We start from the raw sequence: 22,656 nt of genomic DNA, 5'->3' as shown, positions 1-22,656 counted from the left end.
ATCTAAATCGGTTGAGTGGTTCGAAAGTTATAAATTTTTGAAAAAAGTCATTTTGGGAAAAAGTGGAAAAAAATGATTTTTGGGATCACCCTAAAATGGAAGTGGGCACCCTAATGACAAATTAAAAAAAATACGAGTTTAATGTTTTGGATAAAGAACAGAATTACCACTTTTGACGAAGAGCTGAGAACCACTATATTAGTTTGGCATGGAATGGCTGTATATATATATACAGAATACAATCTTACGTGCATCGTGATGTACAAAGTATTAATGAATAAGTGAAAATTAATGTAAAAGACATTTCTATAGATCTGCACACTTTTACAGACTTTTCCACATTTTTAACAGACATTCACATGTTTTTACAGACTTTTTTTAAAAATCATCTGGCAGCTCTTCCTTCCACTTTTTATCGAATATTTCCAAATCGCAGGAGTAAACATTTACGTGACTCTGACTTTGTTTGTTTTTATTACGTTCGGAAAAACGTTATGACAAAGAGAGGGGACATTAAAAATGCGTTGCTCAGTGAAAGGCTGAGATGGTCTTTTAGAGATGCAATGGTTAATTAAACAATTGACGGAAAAATGTAGTTTGTTCATTTTATAATTTTACTTATTTTTGCCCTTGACAACAATACCTCTTTTATAGTGTTGATTATCATAAGAAAAATAACACTCCTGATCGTTGGATCTCTTTTGACATTTCAATTGGATCTTTTTTGACAGCCGTTTTGATTCAGTCCGCACTACCTAGGTTTTCACTACTGAAAGAGGTAAATAAATAACATGTTATATATAAAATTGCGCAGAATTAAATTTCTTACAAACTCATCGCAATCAAATATTCTTTTATGATTATAACATTGTAATTTGTGGAAAGAACTACAAACCTTCCATAAGTTCACATGGCAAAATTTAAAAACATCATCACTTTCACCGCAGCGCCGCCTAGGTGTAGATTTGTACGTTAGATCGCCAATAAGGTGGAACGTTATGTGAGCCAAGGCGCCTACACTGAGAGAAATATTTAGTAAATATGACGAATTTTTTGGTAAATATTACCAATGCGTTAGTCATTTTCGACCCTACTAATCATTGGTACATCCTACGAAAAAAAATTGGTAGACACCAATGCCAAACGAAACTACGGTTTATAAGTCCAGTGTTGGCTCAATTTCGACCCAACAAAATCGATTCGTCCGTAAGGGTTGGCTGATTTGTTGGCCCACCATAGGTATAATACAAGTGAAATTGATGGTTCTCATTTGTAATTGGGATTAGGGATAATAACAATATGTTTTGAATATATATTTCAAAAGCTGTGTTGAAATATTTTTATTTTTATTTAATTATTGAAAAGCTTTTCCAGTAGGCTTTTAACGAGTGAGTTTTGTATTACAGTACTCAATAGCATGCTTTTTCGGGCATCCTCATCCTCTACAGCTTAGGCAGAACCACATGGTTGAAATGCAAAAATTGAGTTTCGTTATGAAAAAGGCCTTGAGTGCGGCAGGTGTTTTTCACCTGAAAATGAAAAAAAGATGCACAGTCAAAACTTGAAAAGAAAATATAGAATTAACTTAACCGTTAAAAAGAATCCAAATACGCCAAAAATTCATATGTCAAACAATAGAGAGTAAAAATACAAACAAACATACAAGCCCTCGCAACTTATCGCCTTCGTAGAAGTTTGATGTTAGTGGGAGTTGGACTCTCAGTGCTTCCCATATATCCACCTCGTCGTTCTCGCTACGCGACCCAAATCGCAAATTACATCAATTCATCCTCAACTTCGAAGGTGATTTAAAGATGGAAATCGGAACCACGTCGTACATACTCGGATGGGACATCGAAACACAAATCCTCGATAATGCATGTCGTACGCTCTTTGCTCTTCTTGATGTGGTTCACGTTGATCACGGGTGCCCCTATCGCGAATACGTTGCCAAATGCAACAATCGCGTTCAACACATGGAATAGCTGGATTTCTACAAAATAGAACGAGTTGTGTAACAGTGCGGCAAACATTTAGAAAATAATTGAATATTCACCTATTCTCACTGGTAATCCCGATGGAAGCTGCATGTATGTTGTATGTTTTTCACTCGGCCACATTATAGCTTTGAATCGGGGACCTTTCTTTTCTGTTTTCTAACATCTCTCCCTTGGAGGTCAATGTCAGTAAAATACTCCTTCGCGGCGGAATCGGTCATGAGTAATTCATTCGACGAGATAGCAGTCTCCTGAAGTTGTCCGAGGGGAACATGCATTGACAGTAGAGGCAGCTGATTTGGTTTGGGTCTAGGTTGCAGGTGGATTATTTCTTCTGCTGTATCGACGATTGATTTGAATCTTCTGTGTCGCAGTTGTTGCTCTTGCACCAGAAGCCACCAGCCACTCCTCGACGCTTGTGCAGCGGAACATCGGATCTGCTGTAAGAAAAATATTCTTATTCATAATATATAAGATCTTTCACAAATCTAACTACACAAAAAAGTCGAAATTTACCTAAAATAGTTCTCGTACACCACGTTTGTACCGTTATCTTCGCCGACGGTTCCAGCAAGGAAGCGGACGAAATCACTTTGGAGCAATTTTATACACAAAATGACTCTCCGTTAACCCCCGGACGCGAATTTTCTGTTGTTGAGGGACCGGGTATGCTCCGAAAATCGTGCTTTGATGGTAGGGTTTGTGGGCTGCTGTTGGTAGTCGTCGCTGACTGCCATCGCAAAGAGCTGCTTTAGAATGTTGCTAGCCGTGATGAGCGAGTGCGGACGCTTCCCGCTGTAGTTTATTGTATATTATTGTTGTGGCGATGTGATTGGAACTATCGAACTTTCGAACAAATTGTCCATCAGCTGGTGAGAATTTTGGCTGCAGACAGTGTGTAACTGAAACAGCACAGACGATCTGCGCTGGTGCTACTGCTCCTCATCCGAGCCGATTTTGTCCGAATTGTAATTTTTTGTTTGCTGACGATTGTTCGGTGCGTAACAGTTGCTTCACGCTGCTGGCGGTACGATTAGCCATACTGATACCCATCGCTTCCTGGGACGACGAGTCGATCGAGGGGGAGCAATTCATTGCTGCGGCTGGTTGTGATCTGTTGAAAACGGAAGAAGGGAAAAAGTAAACAATAGTCGGATTATCAATCAAATTTCATCATCGCAATGCACGTGGATTTCTGTCGTTTTTAGCCTCCAATGATTAGTTTGTCCAAAAAACATTTCGCTCTTTATCACTTAACAGCTTTTCGTTTTACGCCCGCCTAAAACATTTGTTATTGTTTTCTGCGGTTAGAAACTGAAAAAGAAAAATATTTAGGTAAAATGAATCATAACAAAACATCATTTACCTCCGAATCGATTCTCTTCCACTAGAGGAATGGTGATTGCACACACAGTTGCTAGTTATGAACATACTAGAGATTACTTATGCTATGAAGTAAAATTTACGAATCATTGGTAGGGATGTAAATTGTATCTGAAATCAGTTTTACAGAATTTTGGTAATATGTACAAAAAATGTGTAAATTTTACCAATGTTTCAACTACTAAAGATTTGGTAGCTGCATTTACTAATGGTTTTCTCCAGTGTAGAAGTATATCCTAAGGTGGGTCAACTTGCTAGAACCACTCTTCAGCCATCTTGGAAGTCTACTGTGTTTTGTTTGTAAACAAAACACAATACGCTTGTACTCAAGCTCGCTCGTGATCAGTTTGTCTCTTTCACGCTTCAAGGAAATAATTCCCTTTCTGCTTTCTTCCGTACTGTTTTCATATACCGCTCCCCTACCAACTTAGTGACGAAACGGCCTCACCTAGTACCATAGACCCGTCTTGATGTCAGCATTGCCGGTCAGCCATTACTTGAGTTCAAATTGACAGCGGCCAAACGCATTAAGGCTGATGTCACATTAGCCGGATTCACCGCGGCGGATATCGCGACGGTTTTTATTTCTCGATATGAATTCGCTTCCAAAACCGCCCCGCTCTGTGTGACATGGCTAATTCACAATACACTGTAGATCCTCCGCTAAGATAAGATCAGACAATAGGGGGTCTTTTACGGACCAAATTTCTGTCAGTCGTTCTGATTTCTGATTGGTCGATTTCGATAAATTTTGTAAACAAAGTCGATTTTTCCAGTGTTGCCAGTAAAAATAAATTACGTTGGGTTTGTATTGAATTTAGAAAAAAAATGAATTTAATTGATATTACGATACTTAGTTTAGAGGAAATGTGAAGGAATTGTATACACGTTTTACCTAATTATTTTGTTACTATATTTTGATTGAATTGAAAAATTTATATATATATATATATACACCCATTTCATGTCAAACCGATATAGTGCTCCTCAGATTTCCATGAAAAGTGGTAGTTTCTTTCTTTATTGCAAAATATTAGACCCGTATTTTTTTATTTTTTCGTTAGTGTGACCTTTTCTTATTTTAGGGTGGTCCGAAAAATCATTTTTTTCAACTTTTTCCTAAAAGTGCCTTTTTTAAAAATTCATAACTTTTGAATCACTGAACCGATTTAGATGATCGATATATCAAATTGAAGCCAATTAATCTTTTTTGGAAAAATATTAGGCTTGCCAAGAAATCGAATTTTGTTTTCGTAACTATTGATTATAGTTGTTTTTTGTTATTTTTATGTTTTTTGTTTTTATGTTTTTATATTTTATGTTTTTTCTTGAAAGCTGAGGATTTATTACATAACATATCTCGATATCAGATAGGCTTTTTTGTGTTTTTGAGTGACTTTTCAAAGTTAACCGGTCGTCCGTAAAATCATTTTTCCACTCTTATCCAAAAATAATTTTTTGCAAAAATTTATTACATTTGAACTACTGAACTGATTGAGATGATCGATATATTAAATTGAAGCCAATAAGCCAATCTTTTTTGAAAAAATATCACACTTACCGGAAAGATAGGATTCTAGTCGCATAGGTCTAGTCTAGTCACATAAGAATATTGAACGAAGACTTAAAACATGTTAAATTTACAAAATAATGACTCTAAAACGAAAAAAACACCTCTCTAGAACCCTCTTTCCAAGTTCAATACTTTTTTCAATATTTTTTCTATTAAAAATCTACCTCATTGGCTTCAATTAGATTTATTGATCATCTGAATCGGTTCAGAGGTTCAAAAGTTATGATTTTTTGAAAAATTCATTTTTGGGAAAAAGTGGAAAAAATGAGTTTTCGGACAACACTAAAATGGAAATGGACATAAGTTTAGTTTAATAATAATCTATTTGGTTTCTGATACTAATATATTTTATTTCTACCATGCCATGCTCCTGCTATCAAATTTTCGTTTCCTTGTTTTTTTTTGTTTTCTCCGCTTTTTAAACGAAAAGATATAATTTTTTTTATAATGTCATTCCTTGTTTTTTCACAATGGAATAAAGTGGATGGCAAAACATACATTTCTCCTGCCATTTTCTTCGGCAAATCAGCTTCGTTAGGTTCCAAATGCGATTTCATATTTCGGAATAGAATTTCCATTGCTAAGAAGAAATTAAAATCTCATCATTCACTATGCAGATGGGAGAGTTAGAAGTTGTAGCTCGCAAATATGAAAAAAGAGACGGTTGATACAATCTAGGTTGTGTTTTGCTGACTACCAATCTCTTGTTACACTGCTGACATGTTCTTTCCCGCTGAATAATTTTTTTGATGATGAAACCAGCTATATAGAACAACGAATTTTGTTCTGTTCTGTCGAGAAAAGTTTTCGCTTCATCGACGGTGTACTCATAGTCGAATTCAATATTCATATCATCCACATTATCACTAGAATTAGATGAAGCTGAAATTCGATATGATGTCGATGCTGCTTCATTGTCCATCAATTTCTGGGCTGAACATTCTTCACGCCGCTTTGATAGCAAATCTATCAATCCAATAAGATGTTGTTGTGTATCGGCTGTATACGAAGCATTCGGTACTACGGTCATGTATTGCGAAAGAGTCACAATTTTCAAGTTATTGCTGAATTGCAATGGAGTTGGGCGTCGTTGCTTTGCACGAATCAATGAGAAAAGACTCTCCAGACAATCTTGGACGAACCGCGATGTAAATATTTGTGGGTGTCCTTCATGCAAAAGCCGATCTGTCAACCTCACAATTGCATTCGTGCAAACGATTACACTTGTTTGCCATGGTTTCCAATGTCCGTGTCCTACTTGGAGATCATACATTAACCGCACCATGGTCTTCAGATGAGCGATATCCTCGTCATATTTCATAGGATCATTCAAACAAAATACTTTTTCTTCTGCCCTATTATTGATAAGCTCGAACCATCGAGCAAAGTCTTCTATGAAGCATGCGGTAGTAAGAAGCTCCGGTAATTCTCGTATTTCCGCATGAAACTTCAATGCTGCAGCCACCGTCCTGTTGCAATATTTTGTTGCGTTGCATACTTTCATTTTATCTATTGAAGATGTTCTGTTGTCAAAGCACACATCCGAGGCCGTTAGTCTGTGACAAAGCCGCAACGTGTTGTTTATTTCGGAGTTCACGATTGTGGTTAAATGGTCTCGATGAACAATATTGGATGTTAGCTTTTTTTCACGAACATACCAATCCGGAACTTTCAGGTAGACATTGTTCAACCAGCCATGTACTGTATTTTTAAATACGTGTACGGGATCGGGTATGATCTCTAGCATTCTGTTCTCAGCGTTTGGATGAGGTATCGCAGCATTTAATGTCTCATTTTTGCGACGAATATCGATCCCCAAATCCTTCCACATGCGCTGGTTTTCGGACCCGGAATCTGTTGTTATAAAATGGACACGCAAACTGATTCCCTCTGCTCTTGAAACTGCAGACAATACAGCATTCTTCAAAAACTCTTTTTGTATAGAGTTGCCGGTGTACTCGAAAGCAACCACCTGTTTCCAGCGCGCTGCGATTCCAACTAGCATGAATACCAAAGCTTTACAGGCTAAAGTTTGGGACATAGGAAGCGTTGTTGTTCCAACAAACTGCTTCGTATTTTGGCAAAACTCATTTGCCTCGTCTATGCTCATTTCGTCTAGAACCAATCCGCAGTCCTTTTCTTCAACCGACATTGTGGAGACTTTATGTTGTAGCAGCTCGAATATATCTTCAAGAATACCTACAAAATATCATTTCATATATTAACATGCGATGAGACATATGATTATAATTACATACCAGGATTGAAACGAACTCCTTCAATTTGGCGTAGTAGAGTCCTCGTGGATGGGAACGGGAAGCCTTTTTGAATAAGCTTGTCGTATCCACCTTGACATGCAAACCGAATTTGTAAATTTTCCGTAATCGTTTCATTGGACCAACGTTTCACTTTTTTAACCTCTCCTGTTAATAGCTTAATTTGATCTTCTCTGAAAAGCTTCTTCAAGGGTTGTTTTCCACGAATTCTCGAGGTCAGATATCCGCATTTTTTCTTCCATTGTTTTACAATTCTATTAACGGTTACATCAATATAAAATATTAGAAAATAACATATTTTTTGACACACTACCTTTTCAGCTTGGAAATTTGATGTTTCAAACGAAATATTTCTTCCTGTAGTTGTTTATCTCCTTCATATACGTCAACCAAATCATAATTGTTCTCAATACTTTGTATCTCTTCCCATTCCTCATTCGCGGATGCAGCTAAGGTCGGAATTTTCGTAACTCCATTTTCATTGTATTTCCCATCAACAAAATGAGCCTGTATATATACTAGTATTAGGATATGTTTTAGAATTAGTTTTTAATACTTACGCTACATATTCTTGTGCTTGATTTGATTTCAAAGAATGGAACTTCTAATTCACTGTTCACGCAAAATCGAATCCATTCTTTCCGAATATTTTTGTCTTGAGGGAACCGATAAAATTTATACTCAGGATGAGTATCCGTCCTTCGCTCACAATTTAAGGCTTTACACTTCATTTTTATTTTTGAATTACGTTTTGTATGAATAAAATGGCTTCCTAACGTTGTTTTGGTTGTATTCCTGCTCATATAATAAGATAGAATGTTTTGGTTCAGACAATGAGAATCTGCATAACGCTGTAACGGTTGTCAGATTAGATTTATTTGCTAAAAAAAAATTCCAAATTTGTTTTGGAAACGATTATATTATAGATATGGGTATTTAAAAGACTTATTTTATCCTTTTAAAGCATATTTTTGAGATTGTCTATTTGAAAATATGCAATAATCATTGAATTCGCACCAACCAAATGTTACGATTCATTAAAATAGAAATTTGAAAAATCCGATATTTTATAATATTTGGCAGCTCTGGCATCTTCATGTCATGGCTTCGTTTTTGGACGACGAAGAAGAGTAAGAAGCCAGTTGTCTGGTCTTGTCTTAGCGTGGAAACACACTAGACGGCTCTCCCGCGCGATTCTCGCAATGACAAGTCGCAGCAGGAGCTCGATGAAAAACACATTCAGCGGCTTTCGACGGCTTCACTAGCGGCCATTATCATATTTTTATAGACGGATGCAAGACGAGTCTATGGTACAAGGTACAACTGTTTGGACAGTAAGCGGATTAGAGGGGAGGTATATAAAGACAGAATGGTGGAAAACGGAAGAGGGATGTTTACCTGAGCGAGAGGGAGAAAGAAGTTGATCGCACACGTCTGAAATATTGCATTTCTCGATAATTTGGGTAGTATTCGAGAATCCGCAGCTACATGACCGCAGAGTGATTTTCACGTATTAGCTCACCGATAGTACATTAACTATTACCTTGCTTCATGTGCACCGCATAAACACTAATACTATCACAAAACCGTTGCGGCGCATCATCTCCATCGAGCCACCGCAGAGAATGAGGAACCTTACAACAGTGACTTTAGAACCGGCCGTACCCGCTCCGCCTTGTGTGTTTTATCTCATTCACATTCCATTATCGAGGCCCCGCGGCGGTCTGTCATTGCAAAATCCGCGCGGGGAAGCCGTCCAGTGTGTTCTTACGCTTAGATCCTCCGCTGCTGTTTTACTCGCGGAATCCGTGGCGGCGAATCTGCCTAATGTGACATCAGCCTTAAGGCTGATTTCAAATCGAGAAAAAAAACCATCGCGATATCCGCGGCGGCGAATCCGCGTAATGTGACATCAGCCTAAGAAACAAACGGAGAGTTTTCCGAGGAAGAGGACAACAAAAGAAACTTTCATCAATTTGCGAATGGTGTTCATTCAGAAAACTACTGTTTGAATAGCTCAAACTAAGATTGTTGGAAGATTTGTTATCGCTATTCTTATAGCTGCTATTATTGGATTTGCAGGAGGACGATGATGACCTATCCCTAGTGATTTGCTGTTCGGCTACCTGTTGCGACTAACAATTTTACTAATACTGGCGATCTCCGATAGTACCATCGTTGGAATTACGGTTGCTGTCGCTGCCTGTATCGCCATCCATCATTGCTGAGTTCAGCACCGGGGACTATTCGGTAGCAGTAATACTGCCGCTGCCAGCTGTTTCCGAGATCATGGCTATACGACAAAAATGACCGTTCTGTTGCTGAACCAGTCCCTGTCCATAGACTGAACCCCTGGACACAAAACTACGCTATATTCTGGTTTCACAACCTATCTAATCCAAAGCAAAGTGAGAAGCAACGGTTTATTGTTTAAAAAATCAACATAAACATCGGTAATTTGCAGTAATGGACGGTGAGCAGTAATACGAGGAAAAAGTAAAGATTTCCAAGGGCCTTTTTGAAGGTTAGAGTCGAATGAACTGAAAAAGTTTAAAGTCTCACCTGTCTTAGTTTCGGATTGAGCTGTAGACGCGACCAAACTACTGACTCGCTGATGTCTCTAGCATAGCAATAATTGCCTCAAACAGACATCCCTCCATTAAGGTTCTGAGCTACACAATTGTGTGGGGAATCATCAAGCTAGGCTATCGTCAGCTCACCAAGAAAATAAATGTTCTGGACTTTTGTCAGTGATTTGGTTTCGCTTGTCAGTAGCAAAACATTCTCCACTAAGGATGATTACTGCGCTTATCTCGAGCATGTATTGTTCTGCGAGAACAAGAATGAATAATCGTCAAATGATTCTACAAGAAAAAAAAATTTCATGGCGTTATAAAAAAATATTCGCAGTTATAAACAAGCGACTTGAATTAAACTACAGCGTAGTTCTACGTCAACAATGCGTTCGTGTCGTGGACATAACCTGTTATAATTTTTTAAGGTGGGAATATTTGTAAATTTAAATTTGAATCTACTAGCGAATTCGTTTTTAAAACTGAGTTAGTGCAAAACTGACTCTGTAATGAAAAAAAAAAACGTTTTCAGTTTTAAGAATGCGGTGGTTTGTTGGTGTGCGTTATATAGTCTGATTTGTTTAATTTGCGATGACAAATGTACAGTGTCGACGTCTGGTGGCGATATTAGTGCTTGGGAGGTAAATTATTCTCTATCAGATCAATAGGGCCAAGTGCAGTGTAGAATATAAAAGTTTGAATGAAAATTTTTACTTCATATTGTTTGATTACCTAACACATGTATTGCTGACACCCACTTAACCATTTTTAGATGCGTTTCCTGTTTATCCCAAAAATAATTAGTTTCGTTCAATATGTTTTTGCAATTTCGGAAAAACTCTTATTTCATCACATAAAATAAAAAAAAACGATACGTTAAAGTAAATTTTCATTCATAATTTTTGATTCTGGAAGCATGTGTGCTGTGCCGATATCCTCTTTCCCACACTAGATCATATGTTTCCTATAAAACACCGATTCATCCATTCTCCCATTTCCATGTCATAAACCACCCAATGTGACACACTCTTCTTCCCCGAATCCGTACACATTATTTGTAATGAGCGACATGACTTACTAAGCTCCATATGTTAACCATTAACGACCTTGCTATGTTTTGATTTCTGCTTTTCACTGCAACTTAAGGCTGATTTAGACGATGCCAGTCAGCGCTCTAGTTGAAGTATCCATTGAATAGAGAATAGACACTCCGTTTAAGTTAGAGGCCAATTACTTGTTCGATACTGGTACAAGTAACTTGAACAGAGTGTCTGTTCTCTGTACACTGGATACATCAACTAGAGCGCTGACTGGCATCGTCTAAATCAGCCTTTAGTAACACACATCTGCGCACCAAGTGCCAGCAAATGAACTCAAAGGCACAGCGCACAGCGAGAATACAATTGTCCCTTTCTCGCTCGAACTGGGGAATCCGCCCAGATAGTAAATAAGTAATTATGTACAAATCTAGCCGTAAGGAACTTTCGTGTAAAGCAAACTAAAAATAGAGAACCATTCTTGTCTTATACCATAGACAGACATACAACTGTACTAGCGTTGTACGTGTACAGCGTTGTACAGGTACCACGATAGCATGACACACATACTTTGGTTGAACATTGTACCGCATGTCAAACTGACAATCATAAATTTGAATTTATTGCATTGTATTTTCACCAATATTTCAATTAAAAAGATTTTTATTTAGCGTCTAAACTATCAAACACAACAAATAGGTTTCCAATCTGAGTTATTAACTCAAGAGACAGTCAATGAAAAGAATGTATACCAAATGTTTCGATTTAGTTTGTTCATGCTACCCACCACTAACCGTCTATGGCGCTGCGCACAGTACAACTGTAGCCATGTACAGCAGTAAAATAGGTCGGTACAGGTACAGCGATTGTACCGAGTTGCTTGCATGGTTCTAGCGCTGTACATGGTGACAGACATACAATTTTCGAAGTACAACGGTAGTACAGCTGTATGTCTGTCATAAGTATAAGTGAATCGTGTCCTACACACTTCGAGTCCAGGTTACCTTGTCATAAACGTATCCTACTTCTATCCAACAAAAGTGTTTGTTTCTTTTCGTCAGTTATCGTGCAATCAAATTTTCCGGCGCACTCCGAACCAATGTCACCTTGGCCTAAGTAGGATCATCTCACAAAAGATTCTATAATCAGTAGTACTTCATGGAGACGAGCTGGGAACTAAATTGAGATTGATGATAATTTTCGCAGATGAACAACATGGAATGAAAATACTGCTATATTTAGTTTGATGTTATGCAAACAAATGAGATACTTGAATTGGTTTCTAACCAACAATAATCTCAATTGCCCGTATTCAAGCATCATCTAACATGAACCTAGAATGTTGAATTCTTGTAATTAGTTCAGTACTTCAGTTCGCAAAATAAACGACAAAAGCAATGTCCTAGCTCACCCCTGCTTTCCACTCATTATCATGTTTATTTTCAACATAATAAACCAATGTCGGTAATGTAGCACCAACATTATGTGAAATCACCCCCGCACGATACGGTGGCTTCAAAGTGTGCGTGTTTAATCCAGGACGATTCTTCCTGCTCTTAGGCTATTCAAATGTGTCGACCCAATAAAGCTCGGAGTTGTATTCTGAGGAATATCGTATGCCATTAGTGCTACGTCAATCAGAGATGGAACATCCAATTTAAGTCGGGATTATTCGTTAATTTTAGAAAAAGGCTCAGCATTATCCCGTAGCAGCATAAAGGATAATTTGCTAAACATAAGGTGAAAAACAAGGATTCCTCTAATTTTCTTGAAGAAAAATAGTGTTGTGAAAGACCGAATTGATTGAAAATGGGTAAATATATAGCTTCTGTAACATAATGTCGCGTTTGCTTGTCTGTTTTTGAATTATGAAATGTATTCCATATTTTAAAGGAAATGCGTATTGCGAAACAGTATTCTTATTTTCAAATGTCATAAAAAGCCGAATAATAAATGGTGATTATCATCGTTACAGAGGTCGAAGTAGATTCACAGCAGTGTATCCTTGATTTATCGAAGAAATGTCTCAAAAAGATTCCGAAGACCGACGATGCACAGCAGTACAAAGTGCTGATATTAGATGACAACGAACTACAGAAGATTGACAATATCGATTCGTATCTCAAAATTGAAAAGGTAAACATTTATTGATCTAATCAATATATATATATATTTATTCAGAACATGTGATTGTTTTCATAGTTATCGCTTTGTAAAAATCAACTGCTTCGAATGTACGGAGTTTGCCGCTTACACTGTCTACGGGAGCTGAACTTATCATACAACGGAATTTTAACAATTGAAGGATTAAAAGATTTGACTCATCTAACACATCTTAATCTCGAAGGAAATAATATTAAAACGATTGAGCATTTAAACACAAACACTAATTTAGAACACTTGAACTTATCTGAGAATAGCATCGCCATCATTTCGGATATATCCTTTTTGAAGAATTTGAAGGTATCAATGTGATTGTTGTATTTCTATCTAATAAGAAATTATTCTTTCTAGGAGCTTTATATGAATGGTAATCGAATAGCTCATTTGAGACAATGCGATAAATATTTGCCTCTGTCGCTCGACACGTTAACCCTAACTAAGAACAACATTTCCGATCTGAATGAGATTTGTACATTGAGTCATCTGAACAATCTTAATAGTATCACAATAGCGGAAAATCCTTGTGTGCAAATGACAGGAAACTCAATGTGAGCGGTACTTTGCATATAACATGAATATATTATTACTCAACTATTTTCAGTGGGTTCGATTATCGTCCGTTTGTCTTAAATTGGTGTATGAGCGTTAAAGTCATCGATGGATTCGTTGTCACGGCAATAGAAAGCTTGAAAGCCGAATGGCTTTATAGCCAAGGCCGTGGCCGTCAATTTCGTATTGGAGAACAAATATCCTTAGCTCGCTATCTGAGCACAGTTTGCCCTTTATCTGGGGAAGCACTGGAGAATGAGAATGAACGTAAATTGAGATTGATCTTGAGTAAGGCACAACAGCACCAGCGTCAGCTACAGGAGCAACATTCTAGTGGATGTGATGGGACTGCGTCACCAGCAAACAATTCACCGTCTTCTTTGAGACGAAAAGGGCAAACCAGTCGTATACAATCACCGAGAGGTATTTCGACTCTGTAATTATTTTTATTCTTGCTTTGTACTGACATTAAAATTTTTCAGTGACACGCCTCAGTGGTCGCCAAAGTTCACCTGACACCATGTCTAGTAGTTATCATGGTAATGTTTCCTGTAATTCAATGACTTCCAGCCAGATAGATAACTCCAGTAACAGTCCGCTGTTCGAGCTTACTAAATCTTTGATCGATAACATTACTTCTGATAATATTATGACGCAAAGTCTAGACCCAAATATGCTAAACAACAGCAACATTATTAATAATTCTCAAAACACTCTGATGAACGAGAGTATTGGCCCAACGAAGCAATCAAATGCTGGTGGAAATAATCTTTATAACGGTATTAAGCGGAGACCTTCCATATTTTTTTTCCAACACTTGTTCGCAATTTTAGATCAAACTACAGCAACACAGGTTCTGATGGGTGGTCCACTGGCAGCCGCTTCCAAGATGGTTCCTGTACCTGAATCTTTGATGAGTCCCGATTGTGGGCCGACCACTTCGCCTGCCACTATAGTGCAACGCAATATGCAGAATTGCGCTAACCAGCCGCAGCCCCAAACACCGCAGATTCCGAAGGCTATAAAAACCAAAGGTATGTGTGAACATTGAACAGGTTGTCGCGTAGCATTCACTTCTGGTATGATTTGCGATTAGGTGCTTCTGAACGTATCAATATGAAACGTTCACAGGTCGAATAATGAACAAAACTACCATTCTATATTGGTTTGGCATGGCTTATATAAATAAGTTAATGTTGACAAATTTCATGAATACCACCTTTTATGTGATTGCTTTTTTTTACAACAACTTTTGTAATTTCATCTATTATCTTCCTTTATGAGTATTTATTTTAAACTAGTTGAACCCGGTTCGAGTGTTGCTACGCTTACAACTAAATGAATATAAATTTAATAAACGATTATGGTTGTTTTTCGGAACGAGTTCTGTTGAAATTCGTTTGGTGATATGTGGCTATTATTATAGAGTTTTTTTGTGTTTGTGTTTTTGTTTTTATTTCTGTTAACGTAACTTCAGTGTCTTAACAACTCTATTCTTAGATATACTAAATACCTTATTCTTAAATAATTCATGACACATGTTCACATGGTCGGCCCTCAACTTTCGCTGCAGCTCCGACATGATTTGAGTGGTTGCACTGTTCACGACATTCCAGATCCTCTCGTCACGGCACATCTCCTTTACAATATTCCCGACATGAAGTGCAGGCAGCCCGTCGCGCCTTGCTGTGAACCTGGGACAGACAAAAACGACGTGCTCCGGTATTTCCTCCATATCTCCGCATATGTCCACACTCCGGACAGAGGGATGACACGGTGTGCCCGAACCGATGTAGATATTGTCTGAAGCGATGGTATCGGTATCAGCCTATACGTCCATCTGCCGTTCTCCGCCGTATGCCATTCCTGCTGCCATTTGTCCATCGACCTCTCTCCCATCGTTTTGCGGATACCTCTGGTTACCTTGCGTTTGTTCCACCAAAGTTATGCAGATGGGAATCATCCCGGCGGTTACACACACAGCTTCTGCAACCTAATATTCTAATGCTACGGTGGGCGAATTTTGGAAATTATGCTGCCGCGATAATAAATATAAACAAAGAGCAAGGTAGCGGAAGAGGAATATTTGCGTTAGGGTATGATCAATGGATCTCTGCTGAGACAAATATTGAGACTTTTTTTTTGTTCGAAGCAGTTACCATCGCTTGTTTTCCGTCATTAAAAGGGCTTCGTTGGTGCCTTTGACATTGCATCTATGCATCAAACTGACGCTATGGCGAAGCAGGCGTTGAGTTTATGCGCCACATAACTATTTGAAGAATATCAAGCTAAACCATAGTGAATGTCGTGCTATCCGCGTTGATGGCATTGAACTTCGTATTACGAAATAGGGTAGTAGGCATGACAATATGGGTTTGCAGATGAAATGAACACACTTTTAAAATAAAAATTATGAATGAAAATTATTTTTCCCAAATCAAATTAGTATTCTATGTAAATGAAAATCCCTTTTGCTTGCAAGTAGTGAAAAAATATCATACAAAACTTGTGTCTAAGGATAATTTTATATTATAATGGTATGTTTTGGTGAGAATGTCTGTAAATTCATAGAAAACAGTTTAAATTAGAGTCAGAACAACGTACTTCTAGTAGGTAAATAAAGCCAAGAAAAAATGTTCATACACATTTTAGTAATTTAAAACTGCATTAGGGCCGACTCATCTGATAGAGAAGAGTCGACACCATTCCGCCGTCAACGCGAATTGTGAGTTATTTGGGTTCGCGTGCCAATCGCAAAACTGCCTTAGAAAATGGCATTTGCGCTGATCTTGATCATAATGAAGCAATGCATCTCTTCTCGACGTTATTGAGATTAACAGACAGAATTTATTTCGTTTATTCAATCACCAAGAAAGTAAATGTCGTTCTAGAATTTTGTATGTGATTGGGTTTCGCTTGCCAGTAGTGAAACCTTCTCCACTAAGGATAACAGCTGCGCTTATCCCGAGCATGAGAAAGTAACGCAACTTTTTTCGAGGCCAGTAATATTACCAGAAGCGTTTCTTTTGAGAATAGCGCAAAATGATGGGAAGTGTTTATATTTATAGTCGCTTCAATACATTGACATGAAACAAAGTGCAACATACAATCAGCGTGTGTATTGAGGCAAGAATTAATCATCAATCAATTATCGTCAACTGATTTCACAATAAAAAAAATGAGTGGGTTATATCTATGATATAACCGCAAGGTTCACGTGGAACTACCTTAGCTTAGCAATCATTCGTTTGCATTGATGAAATTCTTGATTGAATGAAACAGTTTCCAAATTCAATTGAGTTCAATATATTTGCTCTGTGAGTGAAAAAAATGAACAAATGCTGTGTAAAGTCAATTCATTTATTGTGATTGATTGTTCTTCGTTACAAGTAAATTTAATGACGGACCTTTTACGTTTGGTATGATGACTAGAACAAAATATATGTACGGAAGAATTATCAAACGTTTGATGAACCAGCCTAAGGCTGAAAATCTTCAAAAAATTATCAAACGATTATTTTATTTTACATTTCCCTCTGAAGTTTACATCCCAAAAGTGTACATACTTCTCGAATCTCGAATTTGCTTGAAACTGGGAAGTTCATTCGCTTCTAGTGGCTGCACGATTTTCCCAGGTTCCTAAGTTTAGAAGATCATGTTAGGACAGACATATTCCACTCTGCACAAAGGCAAGCGAGGACAAAAGTACTCGCAGTTTGCATTTATTTGCAGAGCCGATTTCCCCAGAAACCTCGGTTTTGAAGTCTGTGTTAGGGAAACACATTTCAATCGGAACAAAAATACTCCCGATTTGTATGAATTCGCAATGCCGATTTCCCCACGCTTCATGGATTTGAAGTCTGTGTTAGGGAAACACATTCCAGTCGGAACAAAAATACCTCCGACTTGCATGAATTTGAAATACCGATTTCTCCAGGCACCTTGGTTTAGAAATCTCTATTAGGGAACACATTTCGGTGGGAACAAAAGCTCCCCCTACTTTCGTGTGTTCTTTTTCTTCTTTTTGGCTTTAAGAGGGTTTAAACTTTTCAGTTCACTCGCCTCTAGGCTCTTTCGTGTGTTTGTAATACCAATTTGGCTGCTTGGTTTTAAAGTCTGTGTTAGGGAACATTTTTCGATGAGAACAAAAGTCCCCCTACTTTCATGTATTTGCAATGCCGATTTCCCCAAGGCTGCTTGGTTTTGATGGCTGTGTTAGGGAAACCGTAAATCGGGCCAATCAAAACGATGCAGTTAGGGCGTTTAGATAACGCCTAATATTTTACAGTTATTCAATTGTGTATCTAATGAAAAACAACATTTTGTTAGTTGCGATAGATGCGTAGAAATATTCCCTATCAAGTGATGCAAACATCTCTCCTATCCAGTACGAAATGTTCGAGCTATAAGCATTCGAAATCTTTCATTTTTTCCTGCATGTTCTGTGTTTAGGTTTTCATTTTACCTTCCATATATTCCGGTTAGACGTAGTCCCACGTCAAAAACCATTTCAGGGCGACCAAACCATTCTACTAAACAGTTATTTCTAAAATTTCGCAGCATTCTAAAATAATATCCGAAATCATTATGAAGCGACGAAGCGTAGTTCTATGTCAATAATGTGGTCGTGTCTCGGACACAACCTCCTATAATTTTTTCTTCTTTTCCTTCAGTTTTTTTTACTTTTTTTCCGTCTGGTTTCTGACGGTACGCCACCCACTGCTTTAACCTTCTTTTAGTCGTACGGGAAGGGGTTAATGAGCTATTTTGTTACGATTTATCTTTTGTTGATGAGAAATTGTTAATTTTTCTAATAACCGGTATCCGGCCAAATAGCAAATAGCTTCACCTCTATTTACAATCAATTGATGCAAATATAGGGTTGGGGAAAAAGAAATGTCATATTTCTGATCGAAATTTGACGCTTTATTTAACATACTTCAAATTATCCAATTTAAGTCAAATATGCGCCGTTTTGTTCGCAAACTTGTTGCCATTCAGAAGGTAGCTTCTGGCGGATCATCAAAGATGTCGATGGTTTGGGCCGGCTCACCGCGCTTCGACCACGACTTTTTTCGCTTTAGGTTGTTGTATGTGGTCCACTTTTCATCACCAGTCACCATCTTCTTCAAAAATGGGTCGAGGCAGTGCATCGCAGGCGTTGATTCGGTCTAAAAGATTTTTTTGCGTCAACTCGCGTGGCACCCATATATCCAGCTTTTTTTTGGAATCTAATCTTCTGCAAATGGTTCTATGGTCTATACCCAGTTCCTGGCCAATCGAGCGAGTGCTCACATGCCGGTCTACTTGGATGATTTCAACGATTTTATCGGTTTCCACGACGATTGGCTTACCAGTACGGGGTGTATCTTCGAAAGCCACTACACCAGAACGAAATCGATGAAACCAACGCTGTGCTGTGCGAATCGTTACAGTATCGGGTCCATAAACTACACGATTTTTTTCAGCCGCCTTCATTGCAGTTTTACCTCGCAGGTAGTAAAAACGTACAATATGGCGATTGACTCCATCTTTGACGCGCTATAACTTGAGACTGAAAAGGACAAGTACAACACAAGAGATGTTTAAGTGTTGCCATATATTGACAATATACGATATTTCTGTTTCCCCAACCAAATATATCCGCAATCTACTCAAAAAATAATTCAGTTCTAGGCGTTTGTAATATTTCATGATTTCGTCATAAATTTCGATTCTCATTTTCCACCCTTTACTAAAGTTGTCAAATGTAATCCTACGTTAAAAAGGTGCTGTCCTCAAAAACCCATGCGTGAAGTTTTAACGACAATCCGTTCTGTTGAACATTGATTACATTTTGAATTTTACCCTATTGTGAATACAAATTCGTCTAGATAGGTCTAGATAAACAACGAAGCAAACGAGAAGTGTTCTGAAAGGAACATAAATATCTTTATATTGTCATTTAATTGTTTGTAGAAGTGAGAAATATTGATTCTGTACATCAAACAAATAATCGAATAATCCATTTTCAGACAACACGCGTGCTGCAGGCATACCGACAAACATGGTGAAGAGTTCTAGTCCGAGGCCAACAAAACGTAGCACCTCAACAAACAACAGCACTAGTAACAGTATTAGCAGTGAACGTTCCTCGCCATCTTTGTCCCCCCGAAAAACCATGATAAACATTAACAATAGCCAGTCACGGCCACATTCTGCTCAATCTAAGCATTCGATTATTACGGCACAGACTAATGTGGTTGACGGTGCTCCCAGCAATGCCGTTAGTTCGGATGAAGATAGCGAGGTGATCAACATTGATAAACTGAAAACGATACGCAATAAAGCAGCCCAACAAAGTGGTCAAATTTATATGAAAGCACAGGACAAGGATACTGTGGACAAGACTTCAACCGTTAACAACAAAACCACCGAAAACTCAGCGATACTCATCCAGAAAATATGGCGTGGTTATATGACTAGGAAACGAGGCCAAAGCATTGCGGAAGTTTTACAGAAGAAGCGAACACAAGATTACATTCTGAAGTTAACCAAAGATATGGAAATGACAAAGACGGCTCTGGAGAATGAGCGAAAAATACAGCAGCTCCAAATGCAAGCCATCAACGCTTTGTGGAAGAAGGTTTCTGCTATGCAGCCATCACAATCGGCTAACGGAACGACGGACACACTGAAGCTTGATGTCATTAACAATGGCAATAATTCGGTGCTAGTGGTCCAGGATTTAACGAAAACATGCTCCATGTTGATGAATCAAGTTCAACAGCTGCAGACATCTGTGAAAGATATTGTTAACTGTATGCAGTTCTTCGCTAGCATGCCACAAAATGCAAATACAACGTGTACAAAGGATGCTCGAAATGTTAAAGACAGTTGTGAAACGCAAACGGAAATCATTGCCGTGCACACACCCCAGGTAGAGCAGCTGCCAACATTTCCATTCCGAACAGTCAGCACGAGCAGCTTGGATCGCAAATTGGCCAGGCCATCAACGTTACCGATAAGCTCTTCGGAAACATCACCGAAAATAACTTCCCAGGAAGGTAAACCCATCATTGAGGAAGGGGATATCAAGGAAGATGACGGCACGGATGAAATGGTGGTCGAAATCGAAGCTGATCCTGGCGATACCGAAGAAAACGACGATGGTGAGCAAAAAGAGCAAGACGAAAAAGAGTTGGAAAGTAGTGAGCGCTTGCAGAAGAGAAATAACTAACTATAAAGAAATTGTAGATCTAGCTACATGTAGTCATCGATGTCGATCTCCACAAGCATTAGACTGTGTGTTATTTTACTCCAGTTCAAAGTACTGTTTTATTTTGTTAATTATTTTTAAGTAATATATAAGTTGGCACTGATATTCAGACTACGCTTCATAATCGTACTCATATGAATAGTTTTGTTTTTTAATATATCAAATAAGTTTGTATTTCAGTTTTAAACTACATATTGTTATTAAGAACATTCCGACATTCTACGCAGTCAAAATACTGAAATTCTGCTGGGTGCTTGAGAAGCTTTCGAAAATGAACATAACAAATAGAACAATATAAATATTGTCTTTTCTCCAAATAATATACATTTTTACTGAAGAGTTTAGCATAAACTAAACGTCTTTCTGAATAAGGTCAATAGTATAAGTTTCCGCGAAACCCTTGGATGAAGGATATTACCTATTCACAACAGTATTTGTTCTTTGTTCATGGGACATATTGCAAGATGCATATAGTGCGAGAGAAACAGAATGTAATTGAAAAACACAAAACCATGAGAAAACAAGTGCACTGAATAATTATATGAACTATAAATACTGGTAATTTGCTTCGTACACTTTAGATGTTATTATAAAACAAAGATAAAAGCCAAAAATAAAACGCAATTTTCTTAACTTTTTATTCTCTGAATTGAAAACTACTGTATACTTATTCATATAGGTATTACATATTTGAAGCGCAGAAACTTAATTTTAGCATTTTGCATTTCTACACCACAAATGTATTTCTTATGGGTAGCCTAATGAAATTTTGCAAAAGAAAATCCAGTTACGATTCATTTTCGCTCTCGTCCGTGCTTTCATCATCCTCGTCGCTGCTCTCTTCCACAGCAAACTTCCGGTTGGTGTTCATCACCAATCCATCTTCATCGAGATCATCGTCATGTTCGCGCTTTTTGGTGAAGCGTTTCGGCCAAACTCCTGCCGCTTCGAACACTTTAATGTGCTCCGCATTGAGGATGCGACAAATTTCCGCCTTTACCTTGTTCCCTTCCTCTATCGGTTCCACCAGGACGAAATCGCCTCTCTTGATCCAGAAATTTTTACGAAACTTTCCCGGCATAGATACTAGGAAGCGTTCCTCTCCATCGACTGCCGGTTCTACTTCGTGCAAGTTATTTCCACGACTGGCGACCACCCGAACAATCGTTTGGTTTTCTTTCGGAACGTCGAACTCATCCGCTTCCTGTTCTTTGATGATGTGCTTGATTTTAGTCACACGGGACATTGTCGCTCAGCAAGTGCTAGATGAAATTGGTTTCCAATGAATATTTGCATGCGTTTTGGGAATACAAAATATATGACACCCACTTGATGCTTCGTTTTCGAATAATTTATAATTGATATAAGGAATCTTATAGCAGTTGGAATGAGCATTTATAATTTCGGAACCTACACAACACGATCAAAATCAAAGGTAAATAAACAGCAGGCTTTTATTTTGATGATTTTGACAGCAGCCGGCATTGCGATGTTTTTCCTTGATTTTTGCTATGTTCTTGTCAGGGATGCCAGGTTTGAAGAAATGTTTTCATTTTGAAGATATTTGACCCTAAGTGGTGCGGACTCAATCCACTTCATTTTCAAGCAAATTCATGCATGTTTTCAAGCGATTTTTTGCAATAAATTCTCAGACCACCAGGGATGCCAGATTTACAAATATGTTTGTAAATTTACAGACATCTGTAAAACACTTTTCATTTTTGTTGTAGACTTTTTGGATACAAAAATATTTCACAGGTTTTTGAAAAATAAGAGGCTTTATTCATCACATCAAAGATATTCGACTCACCATATGACATTTTTCCATAGTTTTAATACAGAAAAGT

The 22,656-nt window shown here is 37.9% G+C and overlaps 2 protein-coding genes and 1 long non-coding RNA gene across 6 annotated transcripts; 1 reads left to right on the top strand and 2 right to left on the bottom strand.

Moving 5' to 3' along the window:
* Nucleotides 1-1,328: 1,328 nt before the first annotated feature.
* LOC129777025 (uncharacterized) lies at nt 1,329-4,059 on the bottom strand. 4 transcript variants are annotated; one of them, XR_008743197.1, is made up of 7 exons: nt 3,548-4,059; nt 3,364-3,491; nt 3,185-3,311; nt 2,514-3,111; nt 2,057-2,437; nt 1,664-1,993; nt 1,329-1,529 (listed from the first exon to the last, which is right to left on the bottom strand). It is a non-coding gene; the product is annotated as an uncharacterized LOC129777025 (long non-coding RNA). The 4 variants fall into 4 exon arrangements; XR_008743195.1 differs by having other exon boundaries at nt 1,591-1,993; nt 2,514-3,311; XR_008743196.1 differs by having other exon boundaries at nt 2,057-2,434; nt 2,514-3,311.
* An 8,416-nt stretch (nt 4,060-12,475) lies between these two features.
* On the top strand, nt 12,476-21,465 carry LOC129778144 (centrosomal protein of 97 kDa). Its single transcript, XM_055784874.1, has 8 exons — nt 12,476-12,652; nt 12,815-12,975; nt 13,042-13,302; nt 13,354-13,550; nt 13,604-13,974; nt 14,034-14,330; nt 14,385-14,585; nt 19,566-21,465. The coding sequence occupies exons 1-8, from the start codon at nt 12,649-12,651 to the stop codon at nt 20,768-20,770; spliced, it is 2,697 nt and encodes an 898-aa protein (XP_055640849.1). The 5' UTR covers nt 12,476-12,648; the 3' UTR covers nt 20,771-21,465.
* Nucleotides 21,424-22,278, bottom strand: LOC129778145 (probable RNA-binding protein EIF1AD). Its single transcript, XM_055784875.1, has 2 exons — nt 22,139-22,278; nt 21,424-22,071 (listed from the first exon to the last, which is right to left on the bottom strand). Exon 2 carries the CDS (start codon nt 22,053-22,055, stop codon nt 21,597-21,599), a length of 459 nt encoding a protein of 152 aa, XP_055640850.1. The 5' UTR covers nt 22,056-22,071; nt 22,139-22,278; the 3' UTR covers nt 21,424-21,596.
* Nucleotides 22,279-22,656: the final 378 nt, after the last annotated feature.

The sequence above is a fragment of the Toxorhynchites rutilus genome, chromosome 3, assembly GCF_029784135.1.
Source record: "Toxorhynchites rutilus septentrionalis strain SRP chromosome 3, ASM2978413v1, whole genome shotgun sequence".
NCBI lineage: Eukaryota > Metazoa > Arthropoda > Insecta > Diptera > Culicidae > Toxorhynchites > Toxorhynchites rutilus.
Note: the sequence above shows the minus strand (reverse complement) of the source record. Positions and strands in the feature narration are given on the sequence as shown.

Bases quoted from the DNA above. Each gene is read 5' to 3' on its own strand.
- LOC129778144 (XM_055784874.1), top strand. The intron at 13,303-13,353 runs GTATCAATGTGA...TATTCTTTCTAG, and splicing joins CCTTTTTGAAGAATTTGAAG to GAGCTTTATATGAATGGTAA. The intron at 14,586-19,565 runs GTATGTGTGAAC...ATCCATTTTCAG, and splicing joins GAAGGCTATAAAAACCAAAG to ACAACACGCGTGCTGCAGGC.
- LOC129778145 (XM_055784875.1), bottom strand. From the start codon at position 22,055: ATGTCCCGTGTGACTAAAATCAAGCACATCATCAAAGAACAGGAAGCG.